A 15,062-nucleotide genomic window follows, 5' to 3' on the forward strand; every position below is an offset into this window, starting at 1 on the left:
ACGTTCGTCTCGGCAATCCGTTCCACGCCCAACTAGGCTATCGCCGCATGGGAGTTATATGGAGTTAATATCTGACAAGAATTACAAACGTTTATGAAGGGGTAAGCAGATACGAAACTATTGGACTCATATTTCGCCATGTTTATTATATTTTATGATGTGGTAGATGGCGAGCCTATCACCATTTCGGGCAGAATTAGAGACACTAGGTTAATTCTGAGCAAAAAAAACACCCAACCTAACCCCAGAATCAACACACGATCAAACTTGCATCAGTTCTATCTTGTTATAATTGATGTCAGTGTTCTCTAAAATCTTGATTTGATGAATTGAACTTTGTCAGATTAATAGCGAGACTATCAGTCATGTCTAGACCTAAGCATTCGTGATAAGATAAACGCTTCGATCATCTAGAAGGACGCACACACATCACGCATTTATAACCAGGGCACCACTTTCCGCCAAGTGTGTTCCGTTCCATGAAGTGATTGCGACGAGCCTATCGCCATATCGGGTATAAATTCTAGACTACGGACTAATACTGAGCAGAAAAACCCAAATATCGCTACCCAAGCCGGGATTCGAACCCAGGACCTCAGAGCGCTGCCGTACCGTGCATGCAGTACAACTACGCCACCGAAGCAGTCGGTAAGAAATAGGACGTGCCATGTGATTTTACCTTGAACAAAAAATTCTATCTTTCATTGAAACTACTATGTAAAAATGCAACACAAACTATACCGTCTTGTGTCGTGATAAACGCACACATTAATAAAACTTAAATACTTCTCACTTTTACGCACACTACCAAATAAAAAAGTTTTTATAAAGTTGCGCATGCGCATTTTATACTTTGTTTATTATCTGAGGATATTGTCGTCCAATGTATTAATATTGAAGGCTACAAGAACGTTTGTAAAATAAGACGAACATATCCACGGTCGGTACAATTATAGCGTCTTACTTAATTGTTTCTTTACACTTTGGGATTGTCGACATCAAGGTGTCGTAAACTTTACAGCCAACAATAGTTTTATAGGCATATTTAATTGATGTAAAATTTGACACTTTCTGCTATATCGATAAAACAGAAATAGCTGTAAGTAACGCATTCACTCTCCAACCAAATACTTTGAGTGTCAATAGAAAATGAAATAAATTCAATTCTGTCAATATTCTATCATTTTGGAAATGATTCGGTCTAGGAAATACGAATTTGTTACATAAAAAATGAAATATATTTACCTCCAACAGCTCTTTTGTGATATTGATTCTCTCCAAAATGGATATAATTTCATTAACCGCTTGCATGTCGACAACCTGCAACATGATTTAAAAATAACATTATTATAAGTATTCAACAATCTTAAGGCTCTAAATATAATGTGCAAGTGTTGAACTGCGTACGCAAAAGTATCATTGCCAAAAGAATTATATTCCCACTACGCCAAACGACACCGCACACGTAGTATTCGTTATGACGATATAGGGTTGAAAAATAAACAGCACGAGTCATGAGCACAAATAGTGGTAGCATATGTAAAAATTAAACGTAAGTTTAAAAGTCCTAGACATAAAAGTCAATGATTCCTTCGCAGTCGAATTCCGGCCACGGCGGTCAATCTCAACGGAGATCAGCCAGATAGGCAGGAGATATAGTACACAAGTGTGTGCGCAATACACAAGCACTCTCTGTTCGTTCACTCTCATGTTCCGATTAGACGGCAATTCGACATGACCGGAGAGAGATCAGGCGTAGGACCAACTGCTTTACATCCTTTCCAAGGCACATATCACATCGACAACTTCCCGGCTCCGAGCTGCGACTAAGTACATACTTATTAAAATGGAAAAACTTTATTTTTTGACCCGACTCCGATTCTTTGGAAGTTCGTTGAGCACAATAAGCTCGAAATATGGACGTTGTTTAAATACGGTAAAACGTTATAACGGAAATAGTTATAAATAACGTTATCTATATTTTATTTGTAAGCTTTTTGTATTTAAATGCGAATTGTAACTAATACACACATTCACGTTATCAATACTTCGAAATGCATATTTTTAGAGATTAGTTTCGCGGGATTCCCCTTGTTTTTAAGTTTAGTAATGTGTAACGTTGTTGCAAAAAGATTAGCTTTTTAATGTTTATCGTCTCAATCTACTGCTGCAGCTGGGCTCCTTAGGCAGCAGGTTCGATTTCAAATTTTGATTAAAGAATATATAAAATAGAAATAGAGCGACATGATGGGCAAGACGCCACAAGCCCCTGTTTCAGGCCAAAAAAAATTATAAGTATTTTTGGGTGTTGAACGTAAAAAAAAGTTCGTCTGAAAAAATCTATCTAGGTGTAAATTTTTCATGTTGGGAAGGATTCATTTCAGGCCCTTCCCCGAGCAAAAATCTCGAGCATTCCTTTCATGTATTTGGACGAGAATATGCAGATTTACGAATAATTTCTTTAATAAGTGAATTTAATAATGGTATATACACAACTTATAAAAGAGAGAAACAAACATAAAAAGTCAGATTTTAGAATAAACAGTATTTCGTACTATATTTTTTGGGGAAAACAAACATTTAATATAACAATGATTATACATAAGATATGCATAAGCAGCAGACCAGGCTCTGCGGCGTACCTTGGGAGAGGCCTATGTTCAGCAGTGGAGTGCAACGTGCTGAACATGATGATATACACGACTAATTCTAAAAGCAGCCAACGGACTTCAGTGGCTATATCACTCCAGTCAGCCGACCTGGGACAAGGGACACATTGGCTCTACTTCTTAAAATCGATCGCCTAGTTCACCAGTTTCCTTGGTAGCAAGACCGGGTTACATCGTAATTCAAACGTTAATTTTAAATGGACTATCGCGAGTATAAATAGCATATCGATTTTGTATGCAAGTTGTGACCGGTGGCCCATATTATCACCTGGTCTACGTCAAAGGTGTTAATTATACACACACACACACAACATCACGCATTTTATTCCCGAAGGGGTATGCAGAGGCGCAACCATGGCACCCACTTTTCGCCAAGTGTGTTCCGTCCCATGATGTGATAGGGGGCGAGCCTATCGCCATATCAGGCATAAATTCCAGACTCCGGGCTGATACTGAGCAGAAAAACCCAAATATCACTTTGCCCGACCTGGGATTCGAACCCAGGACCTCAGAGCGCTGCCGTACCGCGCATGCAGTACAACTACGCCACCGAGGCAGTCAGGCAGTGTTAATTATAACGGTTATTAAAATAAGGATAGCGTTATCTGGTGGTGAAAATCTTGTAACCGAGGAGGCAATGGATTCAAAACCCACGTTGGACAGAAAAAAATTGGTTTGAATTTGGAGTATTTGAGCGTTTCGGGATAATGTGGAGATGCTATGGGTTGTTATTAGACCCAGTATACAGGCACTAGTTAAAGCTCTGCCTACCTTTTTACTACTGAATGATGAAACAAGGGAGTCACCTGCTGGGTAGCGGTATGGCCGCCCTTAAACATTAGTAACACCAAACAAAACATTGAATTGAAAAGCAGTGCCTGACAATTATTCTCATCCTGAGACAACATCACGTCATCTCTCTTTTACAGGGGTAGACAGTAACACATTTGCCAACTATAAAGTCCCATGTAATAGATAGCTAACTTATTTCAATAAAAAAATGTAGTTAAATCTCAAAAGAGTCAAACATATAATTCGACGTTTTAGGTCGAATTTTAGAATAAACAGTATCAAGATGTAAAGCGTATTTCGATATATCTATCGTGTATTACAAATGTATATAAGCTATATTGAAATTAACAGATTATAAGTAAATAAAATGATCATTTTTTATGGATTAATTTTACATAATATTACAACTCTGTCTTGCGTTATATACTCGTATGTATGAAGCACAATACATCCCAATGTAGGATAGTGCCGCCCGAGGCCGTTACTAGCAAATGCACTATCACTAAATTGCATTACAATCTTCTTCCTGTAATTGGCACTAGTGTCCAGCACTGGTGAATTAGATACGAGAATTCAATGCGAAGATTTGCCGCGATCAAAGCCGATGGGCTGGTTATATTGTTTATGATTTTGTTGATGTTTCTCGATAATTTTTGCTAAGTCAATTCTAATTCTATAGGTATAATATTAATGTTTTTTGGGGCATAGCAAAGTGTAGAGCAACACCCTACAGTCCCGGCGGTAAGCGGATTGGAGTTCAGAAAGTATAGAGACTAGACTGACTGGAAGTGTTTTTAATGGGTTCTAAAATAGTCAAGCGTATTTTTTTTTGTTTTACGTGGCATTATATCTAGTAAATACACTGTATGTCTCAAAATGGTGGTAGGATATATGTTATATCCGCCTGGATGGCGACCACCGTACACAAAGTGTTAAAACCCGCCAAAGTGGCCTGCGGAAGTGTATCGCATTCTGGGATAGCCTGTGTATATCCCAGTCCAACAGGCCGGCATAATTATTTCCACTGTAAAGGGGTATTTATCTCTCGACAGTCGACAGTCAATTGGACACCACTCTACTTACCATCAGATGCAGTGGGGTCACTGTGACGTGTATAAAAAACTAGCGACCCGCCCCGGCTTCGTACGGGTGCAATGCTGATACTAAATACACTACAGAAAAACTGTGAACATTGTATATAAAAATATAGCGGCCCGCTCTGGCTTCGCACGGGTATAACATAACAAAATAACAGTATTTCTCCACTATTTAATGGATGTGGGGGAGTCCCCCCCGTGACCATGAAGGCTGCAGTCTTCGAAACGTCGGGAGAAAAAAAAAATAAAAACAAAAAACCGCGATAGAAGACGGAAAATTAGTTTAATTTCAATGTCTTCTTAAGAATTTCTAGTTATACTAGGCGAAGGCATACGTACACACCTACTAACTCTTCATAAGAATTTATAGTTATACTAGGCGAAGGCATACCTACCTACGTACTCTTCATAAAAATGTAAGGTATGAAACAGTGGCGAAGTGTACACACAACCCGATTCCTACCGGCTTCCCTTTTAGGTTTACTTAGGTTTGCGTTAGTTTTTGCTTAAAGTCAAATTTGGCGCGATATGTTAAGGAAAGCAATGGTTTTTGCATTTAGTTACCTTTTGAACAAATTCACCCTTCGCCACTGGTATGAGAAGATAATCCGCGCAAGGCCAGTGTGAATTATGACCCTTTCCAGAGAAAACGGCTTTGAGCACTCGTTTCATATATTATCGGCGCACGAGTTCCAGCGAGAATATGTAGATTTACGAATAATGTATTTAAAATATTCATAAAGATCTAAATTTAATTTTAAATCTTTATGAATATTTTAAACTATCAAAATCTTCTTAAATTGTCTGTTTAATAGTGTTAGTTGCTAATTAAATGATATATATATATGTACGGTTAGTGGCATTTTTATTGTATAATAAATGACACGTCAATTATACAAAAATTTTAACTACCAAAATTAATATAACATATTGTAGAAACACAATGTTTAATTTTCTTCTAGATATTTTATAAATTTTAAGTAGATTAGCTTTTAAAAATACGGGTAGCACGCCGCCGTTTAAGTAGGGAGAACACCTTAAAACCTAACCCTTTCAATAATAGAGACCAGTGCCACTTCAAATAATATACAACACTTTTGCCCCGCGGTATTTCCTGGCCTTCTCTCCTCCTTCCATTCTAAGAGGATTCCTTCGCTTTCTCCCTTCCCCAACTTCCCTCCAGGGCCCTTCAGTCGCTAACCCGGACGATTCCAGTATCCCATTCGCAGGTTCCCCGGTGTTAAGTGCAGGTTTGGATACAAAAAAAAAACAGGGCGCGAAGTTTCATTTTTTACGAAATTATTAAATATTTTGCAACATTTTCCATTCGATAGCCGGCAGTTTACGACGTTCCGCAATCAACGCTCGCTGCGACGACCAGAAACTAAAAAATAACGATCTAGCTTCCTACTATTGTGTTTGTTGTTTATAAACCTGAGTACTTTGACATTACGCTTCAAATAGCAAAATTTATTAGTAGTATATTCTTTTGATTATTATCAATAGGGCACGAGATGGACCGACAACCTGGTGAGGGTCGCCGGCGTCCGATGGATGAGGACGGCCCAGAACCGGTCCCTGTGGCACTCAATGGGGGAGGCCTATGTCGAGCAGTGGACGATTCTCGGCTGAAATAATGATGATAATGATGATGAATAGGGCGCGCTGTTAGATAATTTTTTTTTCGATATTTCGCTATGCACTTATAATTTAACTAGCCAATTAGGCATCTCACGCTAGAAAACCAAAAGCAAAATTTGGGAGATTTTTAAAATGCGCAAAATACGCGGGTGTCTGAAGTAGGTCGTAATAAAGACGGGCAACCGCCTATAATATCCGTCCCGTCAAGATATTAAGGGAATTGCCAGAGCAAAAAAGTTTAACAGACTTAAAAAAACATGAATTCATTGAATAGTCGTGGAATGAAAATATCGGGCCACATGCATACTTTGTGATACCCAAGACCTCTCTAAACCATTCAAGTTGGATTCACCGATTGCCACAAGCGATCACAAACCTAATTGCGTCATAATACGGGACAGTCACGATGTTTCCGAAATTCGATTACAAACAAAAGACTTGGCAACCATGGTCCCCTCAATGATCATCTCATTTCCTTCATATCAAACTAGGTTTAACTATAAAGTAATCTGGGATCAGATAAAGCAAAACCTCATAGATAAGAGTATTTAACTGTCCGAGTGGTAGGAAAAAACGTTGGAACTAAAAGCAAAAAGTATTTCACAAGACTTTCTTATGCAATAGCAGAAAATAGAAAAAAAAATTTACCCCTTAAAATCCCACAGAATATTTTTTTTGTAAATCTATACATTAACCCCCTTATTCATAGACGTTTTTTATCTAACGACCGAGTAAGGCTGTGATAACAAGTCTGTTTCTCAGTGCTGACGGCATGGCAGCCTTCGCAGTGCGTAGACATAGGGTCGTTGTGATTGGCTAATATTGAAATACAACAATAATAACCAATCACAACGGTCCTATGTCTGTTTCTCAGTGCCATTGGGCACTGAGAAACAGGCTTGTTATCACAGTTTTACTCCGTCCTTAGATAAAAAACGTTTATGAATAAGGGGGTAAGTGTAATATTCACGAACCAATCAATACAAGGCAATCTACCATGAATAATTAAAAGATGAATCCTTTTTTTCACACAGTGAAACGAACAATGATGTATGACTTTGGATAACAGTTGTAATAAAAAAAAACTGAAGGATCAAATTGTTTTAAACATTTTTCTGACAAACTTGGCATCCCAAATTTTACTCATATAGTGCAATTTTAACCAACTTCAAAAAGGGAGGAAATTCTCTATTTGTCTGTATTTTATTTAAGGCATATGTGTTGAAAAAGCAACTCATAGTACTAAAACGAGCAACACACTTCCTCATAGAGATAACATAGACATAAGTTGGAGAATAGTTACATTGATAATGATAATTAAATGATAGAAATATTATCTTTGGCTATTTTATATACAACTTTAAAAAATGAGCATGTTCTATGCCAATGGGAAAAGCAATTGTTTCCCCAAAAAAACACCATATAAAACTTACATGGTACTGTATGGCATTGAATTACATTAACTACTTTAAAACTAAGTTAGTCTCTTGTATGCAAAAGGTTTGTTATGTTCCGGTTTGAAGGACATTGTAGCCAGAATAATTACTGGGCTATGAGACTTAACATCTTAAGTCTCAGAATGACAAGCACAGAGAGCCATGCAGCACTTTGTAATTCAAATTCTGTATGGTGTTGTTGCTGGACGTTGGTATCGCTTACCATCACCCGAGCGGCATGATCGACTCTTCATTCACAGCAATTATAAAAAAAAAGACATTCGATGACTCCACTATAGCTTATAAAAAGTTGCCAAACTTGACAAAACTTATAAAGTATTATATAGCCTATAGCCTTCCTCGATTAATGGGTTATATAACACTAAAACAATTTTTCAATTCGACCCAGTAGTTGCTGAGATTCATACAACAAAAACTCTTCAGCTTTATATAATAGTAAAGATTGCATTGCAATGCATTCAACAGCCTGTGACATTGGATGTTAAAACTCATATTACAGAGATCACTTAAACCCAAGTTTTTAATTTGAGGGAGTAATTGGACAACCATTAGTGCACGGGGGTTGCCAGTGAACAAAATTAATATTAAATAATATTATGATGTTCGATAAAATTTATCAAGCATCTTATCTTATTGGAAGAATTGATTCCAAACCAGTTGCTATGGGAATTTTTGGCCATAAATATTGTGGTCCTTATTCAATTAGGTGACATTTTGTACGGTCTGTGATGTATTGTTGACAAAGGTCCTACAAATACCTTTCCTATCCTCAACACTCCCTCCACGCAACACTGAACTTCCTTACTGTATTTTCAAATGGTGGCTAAAGAAGACTATGAATTCAAACAGAAATCTTTTTGGAAGGCATTTAAAAATTAATTTCCAAATCAACAGTTGGTTTCACAGGTGGCGGGCACAAACAGGTGGTTGTGTATAACCAATTTAGTGTTCAAAACTACTCCAATTTCGAATGAAGGCTGCATAGAGTAGAATAAGAATTATTTTATAACATGAAGAACATTGCGGCATAGTTATTAACCTGTTTTTTCCCAATCCATGCTTGAGGACAGTTCTGGCAATGTTTCTTTGATAACAAACTATATTGATAGCAGACTAATTGGCTTAAGCAACATTTATTTGTGTCTTGCATATTTGGAATCATTCGATTTTTCTCCATTTTTAGAACATATAATATTTTTGAAAAATAGATGTTGCTACATCAATTTACATGGCAACCATCAATATAATCCTAAAGGGAGAATTATTAAGTTATAAATATGAAAAACGGTACAACCACAGACTTACTGTGTTGTTTTAATGTTGTAGGACCAAATAAAGTGCTGTGTTAATTATCTCAGCATTAAAAGGATGGTGTTGCTCTTTACTCTGTATCCTATATTGCAAGAAGTGCTTGACATTAATGAACATAAGTAACTAATAAACTGTTTAACACCTCTGCCTACCCATTAAAGGGTTAAAGTCGTGTGCTTATATTTGTAAGATAAGTAAGGAGGAAATTTGCATATTATTATGTTCATTATTTTACCTCATTTGATATAATACCCACTTTGTTATAGCAGAAGCTACAAGAGTTATAAATTTGTTGTTGAATATTATAGTATATTTTGTTTATATGTAATAATTTAACAAACATTGTAAATGGCTCCTAGCTACTTACATCGGGAAGAAATTATTGACTTTTGGGTATGGTTTTTAAACTTTTGTACTGCAACACAATAAAAAAAAATATAGATGTCTGTAGTAGAGTAACAATTTTTTTTTATTTAATATGTAATAATTGTTTTTTTTATAAAATTAAAATAATTTTCCAAATATTAACACAATATTGACAACTCATAACTGCTTTTGTTAGTATTTATTATGAGGATAATAACTTTAGACTGCTAATATTGATAAGATATAATTTGCTAATAACTAAAAATAACATTGTTCATAAAGTATGATACATTGTGTTTTATGTCTCAATCTTAAATTTGGCCATAGAGTCAGTTTTGTTATGTTTAAAGAACTAGTCTTTTTTTATTGCTTTGAATGACGAGACAAGCTTGCTGGTCGCCTGATGGTAAGTGATATGACCGCTTAAATCATATATTTAAATGAACTGCATGATGGGAAGCTTAACTGGAGGAAAGTAACATGAATAGCAACATCACCAAATTTAGATTACTGAGATCTGCATGGCAATTAACTGGACTTGCAGAGTTCTTATATTATTTGTAATGTCCAGCAATTATGTACCAAATTTGTAATATATAATTGTTAAATTTCCCTAATAAATAAATTATCATATTAAATATAAGCATAATTCGGCTGTGTGGTCCAAGCTATAGCGCTATTCAGTAAATTTTACCAAAGTCAAATTCATACTATTATAAGCTAAAGAGATTTTATTGTTGGAACATACTAATCTCTGGAACTATTGATCTTCTGAATATTTTATACAAATCAGTATATGGGATTATATTTTGTAAAAAATTAAGAAGGGAATTTTTTAACCCTAATTAACAAATAGTTTAACTGAATATATGACTTAAATTTTCAATGCAAAGGTTATAGATCAACTGTTAATGTTAAGTGGTCTTAGCCACCTACAAGTAATCACATTACCTGAATTGTTACTTTATAAGGCTTGTCTATATTAAAGATCATACCAATTGGAGTCCAGTTTCAAAAATATAAAAAAACACCTGGGATCAAGTTGGTAGTTACAACTACCTATGTTAAAAAATCATTTGTTTTTTTAAATAATGTATAACAAAAATCTTGATTTATTGTTCAGGGTAAGGTTTTAACATAATAAATAGCCAATCCAGACTGCAATTCACCACTAGATTGCCCCTACATTGAACCAATGTAAAATTGCACAATCTTGCAATTATATGCAAAATCATTTGTCAATGCGACATTTGATAAAGTTATGATGATCTAAGTTATGTTTCAGCCTTTAAGTACTGTCTTTTCATGCAAATTGAAGTGTAGTAAAAGTTGAACAATGCTGTTAAGTAGCAAAGATAGATAAGGTGCTATGTGGACATATTTTCACACTAGAGATCTGCATATAGTATTAAAGTGAACAGTATTGTATAAAAATTAAGTATTCATACTCTATTATGTATCTGACAATACACCTACAGTCATAAGTGACTTAATGCAATCATTTTATATAGTACAAATACTAAAACTACTGCTAAATATGAATTTATATTGTGCTAATTAGAATTAGCAAAAAAAATCTTATCCACAATACGATAAGGGTTCTTCCAGAGAAATCTGGATTATGATTAATAAATTTCATATACAGCAGATGTATACAGATGGCCTTAATGCCTGAGGCATTTCCTAACAGTCAACCATTTGGTGATGCAGAGATGAGACAATGTGGGTGTAAGTATATAAAATGTACATATCTACGCAAATATAAATATACTGATTCTTTAAAATGTCTATTATAAAAATATAAGTCCCAGAGACTTTTATGTTTATAAATCTACAACACTATTAGAGAAAAGCATCGGAACTTTAGATTTGAAAATAAACCTGTTAGTGGATGTGCCAATTTCTAAATTATTTATAGTAGAATGATCAAGTTTTTACTACAAATAACAATGGTGTCAATAACAAGGACAATTACTTGACTATGAAAGAAAATTTCCAAAATGACCCATTTAGCAGTGAAAATTCAGTCTTATAATTTGTACTAGTGTATCTTATAATAATATAGAAATGTTACGATTCTTTGGTTTTTTAGGCTAGCAAATGAGAGATACTAAGGCCTTAATTTTAAAATGAAAGTCTACTTACATAATTTACATTGGAATCATGTTAATTCTGTGACCATTTGCTATATGAAGCAAATCAACTGTTTGATAAACTAAATTCCTAACTGTATTAAGTAACAATTTAGGCTGATTTAGGAATATCAATGAACAGAAAACTTTTAAAAGTTATGTAAAGATTTTAATACATGAAGTGAATTGTAGTATGCATTTGTCATTTGAATATACCTTCATTAAGCATTGTATAAAATTTTGAGGATACATGCTGTTTCCGATAATGGCTTAAAAATATAATACAGCACTTGACTTGTATATAAAAAATGAAATTAAAGTTGTGGGAATCATGCTAAGTTCAGTGTATGTTGTAGAAAATTATCACAAACTATTTTCAACTTTTGCTAAGAAATTGTTTTCTGTCATGAATTACAATGTAAAGACTACATTATGTCTACATGTCTAGATGCCACAACTGCTAATGAACCGTGTGACCATGTGGTCTCCTCAGACATGTGTCATCCAACTAATGGCTCTTGGACACTTGCAGAGTTTTCAATTCACTTAATGAGTTTCAAGCAAGTGCCAGGCGTTTTTTTTTCACAATCCAGTTGGCAACAGTGTTGAAAACAATTATCAAAGTAGCAGATTTCAGTAACCAAGTAGACTGAACCACACACTAGACCCTTTATAGGTTATAACTGTTATTCATCAGTAATACAACAATAATACAAGCATAATCATCAGGCACATAATGATATCATTACCAATATGAAAATTGTAATCGAGGCGAGATAAGAAACCGGAAGATAAAGTTTAGTCGACAGCAAACGTCGTTAGAGTGTGCGTTCCCCATGGCGCGACGGTCGCGGATCACCAGCAGCAAGGTTTATAGCACAACGTTATGAAAACGAGCAACCCTGACGCAATCACTCGCCGTGCACAGCGCCGCGCGCCTCGCCGAGGGTAATAAACACCACCACGAGCCCCGGACGGCGCTGTCGCCGCCAGGCGCTCGTCCAACACTACATCTACATACTTACATACAATCTGAACTTATGGAAAACATCACCACTGCCACAGCGTCGCGACGCAAACGACTCGAAAAATATACGGGAAAGGTCACGCGTGGCACAATTTCGTACTTTCACATTGCAAAATTTTTGGCACTAGGGACGGAGGGACGGGGCTGACGACGTCAGTGGCCCCACCGAGCTCGTAACGCTCGTATCCAGACGCGCCGTTTCCGCTCCGCGACCCATATCGAACTTCATATTCAAACTGAACGGACATCGAACACTCGTATGGTATTGCACAGCACAAGGAACTACCGAGGCGACCTCCCCGCTGTTCGGATCGCAACATCGAATCGGGTGTCACGGGCTCGTGGAACGTTTTCGTATCATTACTCGTTTGTCGGCCTTATGCTCATCAAAACTCGGAAACTTACATTGTAATTGTTATCCAACGCATTCAGAAGTCGATTACTTAGTTCATGAGCGTTATTACTCATTTATAAACGAAAATATTTAACTAAATACGACGAACGTGTCTTCGGCTGCGTCGTAATGGCGGACCGACGACTACGTATGCCCGTGCCAGGGCATTTTAGCCGAATAATTCAGCTGATATCTACTGAGGCGACGCACACTCGTGTTTTTCCGTTTCTTTTGACGGAACAACTTTATTTTTACTTTTGGAGGCACTAGATGTCACTGGCAGTATTTAAAAAGAATTTATTTTTATCGAACTTTTTCATTGTGCTAATATTATTTTATATGTATTTTTATTTGTATGTATGTTATTCAACAGTTGTGTAGCAAATAGTTTCGATAAAAGTTAAATATTTTATAGTTCCGAAATTATAACTTGGCAATGTTTTGCTTTAGAATGTTTCAAAAGACAAGTGTTTAAATAGAACTTACTTAAAATTGCCAATAGATGGCGTGGAATTATAACAAAAGATAGAGAAAGAATTATATTGCTATCCTTTTTGGATACACCCTAATACCAACCCGAAAATTTTGGATGAATATAGTAGTTTACGCATATTTATATGATTTCAGGAACCTAATAAATTGTACGAAATATTATTTTACTGTTATTCCACATAGGTGACATAACTATCAATTTTGTTTGCAAAATTTAAATTGCTCTCTTTATTACACAAGATTTGACAGTATGATAAAAAATATTTTCACTATTAGAATAATTGATCTTAAAATATAATTTTGTTTCCGTGTAGATTTTTGGTTTTATTTAATGAGAAAAAAAAAAACAAAATATTTCCAGATTAGATATTTTAATATTCATATCTGCATCTATCACAATAGAGATAATTATTTTTATAATATCATACAGTAATATTATTTTTTCGTTTACTTTATCGTCTATTTTAGAGCCCATGAACTCACCCTGGTTTTAATACTGCGTTCGCAATAAAACTATGCCACCAAAGTATATATACTTAATCTTCATAATATTGTATCATCACTAAGTATCTAGAAAACATAATTTTGGGCCTGTTCTTATGACAGGTATTTGGCCGGCCTATGGGGTAATTCGTGACGTTGTAAATTATGCCATTAGGCTAAGTCCCAAAAGCATTGCTAGGATGACCTGGACCCTGGACCTTTTGTCATATGAATGACATTATTGAGACATGGGCAGGATAAATTCACTTTAACTTGTTCTATTTTCTATTTTCACATTTAACTTTTAGAAAACATCTACTCTTATAAAATAAGTGTATTAATAGAAAAAAAGGTATTACTTAAATACATTGAAATAAAGTTTTATTATAACGCATTATTTAGTTAAATAAATTTTAAACAAATATCATGTAATAATATTTTTTTTCCGGCCTAATAATTATTATTTGTATCTATTACAAATTAATTAATTCATTTTTGCACTTATTACATAATAATTTAATGACTAGCTAATTTAATCGTGTTGGTTTTTCATGCCGGTGTGCGCGCGCGTCGTAATAAAAAATATTCTCATAATATTTTTCTAACGTGCCAAAAGAAGTATAACTTCCAAAAAATATTTTTATAATGAGATTTTTTAACTTTGTGTCCAAATCTAAAGTTAACGTACAAATACAGTGCGAAAATAATACAATGGAAAGACACTTAGTTATAAAAACGCGGAGACTTGTATTTTAGTAACATTTTAAATAGGTATACTGAGCAATACTTATTTCAGTGTTGCTGTAGTAACCGCGGTGTGGACAGATAATATTGTTTTAATATGTTTTTCTACCAAACATATGCTAAAAGTATCGATATTTAAACTTCAAAATCTGGAACGTAATACTGATGTTGCCAATTTAAGAGCCAAATATAATGCAAACTTTAGTGTAAAAGTAATACAAAATTTGTATGTATGGACTTGTAATTATCGTGATCTTTAGAGTATAAAGCAACAGCTATAGTTTTATTACAGTAATAAATTACTCATAAATAAGTGATGTACGGTAGTTTATACTTTTTATGGATTATATTATATGTTGTTGAATCAATGCAAACATTGGTTTAAACAAAATCCTATAATTTTAATTAACCACCATTTGATTGTGGCTTTATGCTGAATCTACAATTAATTGACCAT

At 34.9% G+C, this 15,062-nt stretch overlaps 1 protein-coding gene across 2 annotated transcripts in view; it reads right to left on the minus strand.

Moving 5' to 3' along the window:
- Window positions 1–13,104, minus strand: part of LOC115442960 (WAS/WASL-interacting protein family member 1) — a 28,223-nt gene extending 15,119 nt beyond the window's left edge. The window contains exons 1-2 of one of the 2 annotated variants that reach the window (XM_030168187.2): window positions 12,898–13,104; window positions 1,246–1,320 (exon numbers count right to left, since the gene is read on the minus strand). In XM_030168187.2, coding sequence (XP_030024047.2) covers window positions 1,246–1,320; window positions 12,898–12,960 — 138 coding nt within the window. In that variant the 5' untranslated portion in view covers window positions 12,961–13,104. Of the gene's footprint in view, window positions 1–1,245; window positions 1,321–12,214 lie in introns of both variants that reach the window. The other variant, XM_037439446.1, reaches the window with a different exon arrangement.
- Window positions 13,105–15,062: the final 1,958 nt, after the last annotated feature.

This window comes from Manduca sexta, chromosome 3, assembly GCF_014839805.1.
Source record: "Manduca sexta isolate Smith_Timp_Sample1 chromosome 3, JHU_Msex_v1.0, whole genome shotgun sequence".
In the NCBI taxonomy this organism is placed as follows: Eukaryota; Metazoa; Arthropoda; class Insecta; order Lepidoptera; family Sphingidae; genus Manduca; species Manduca sexta.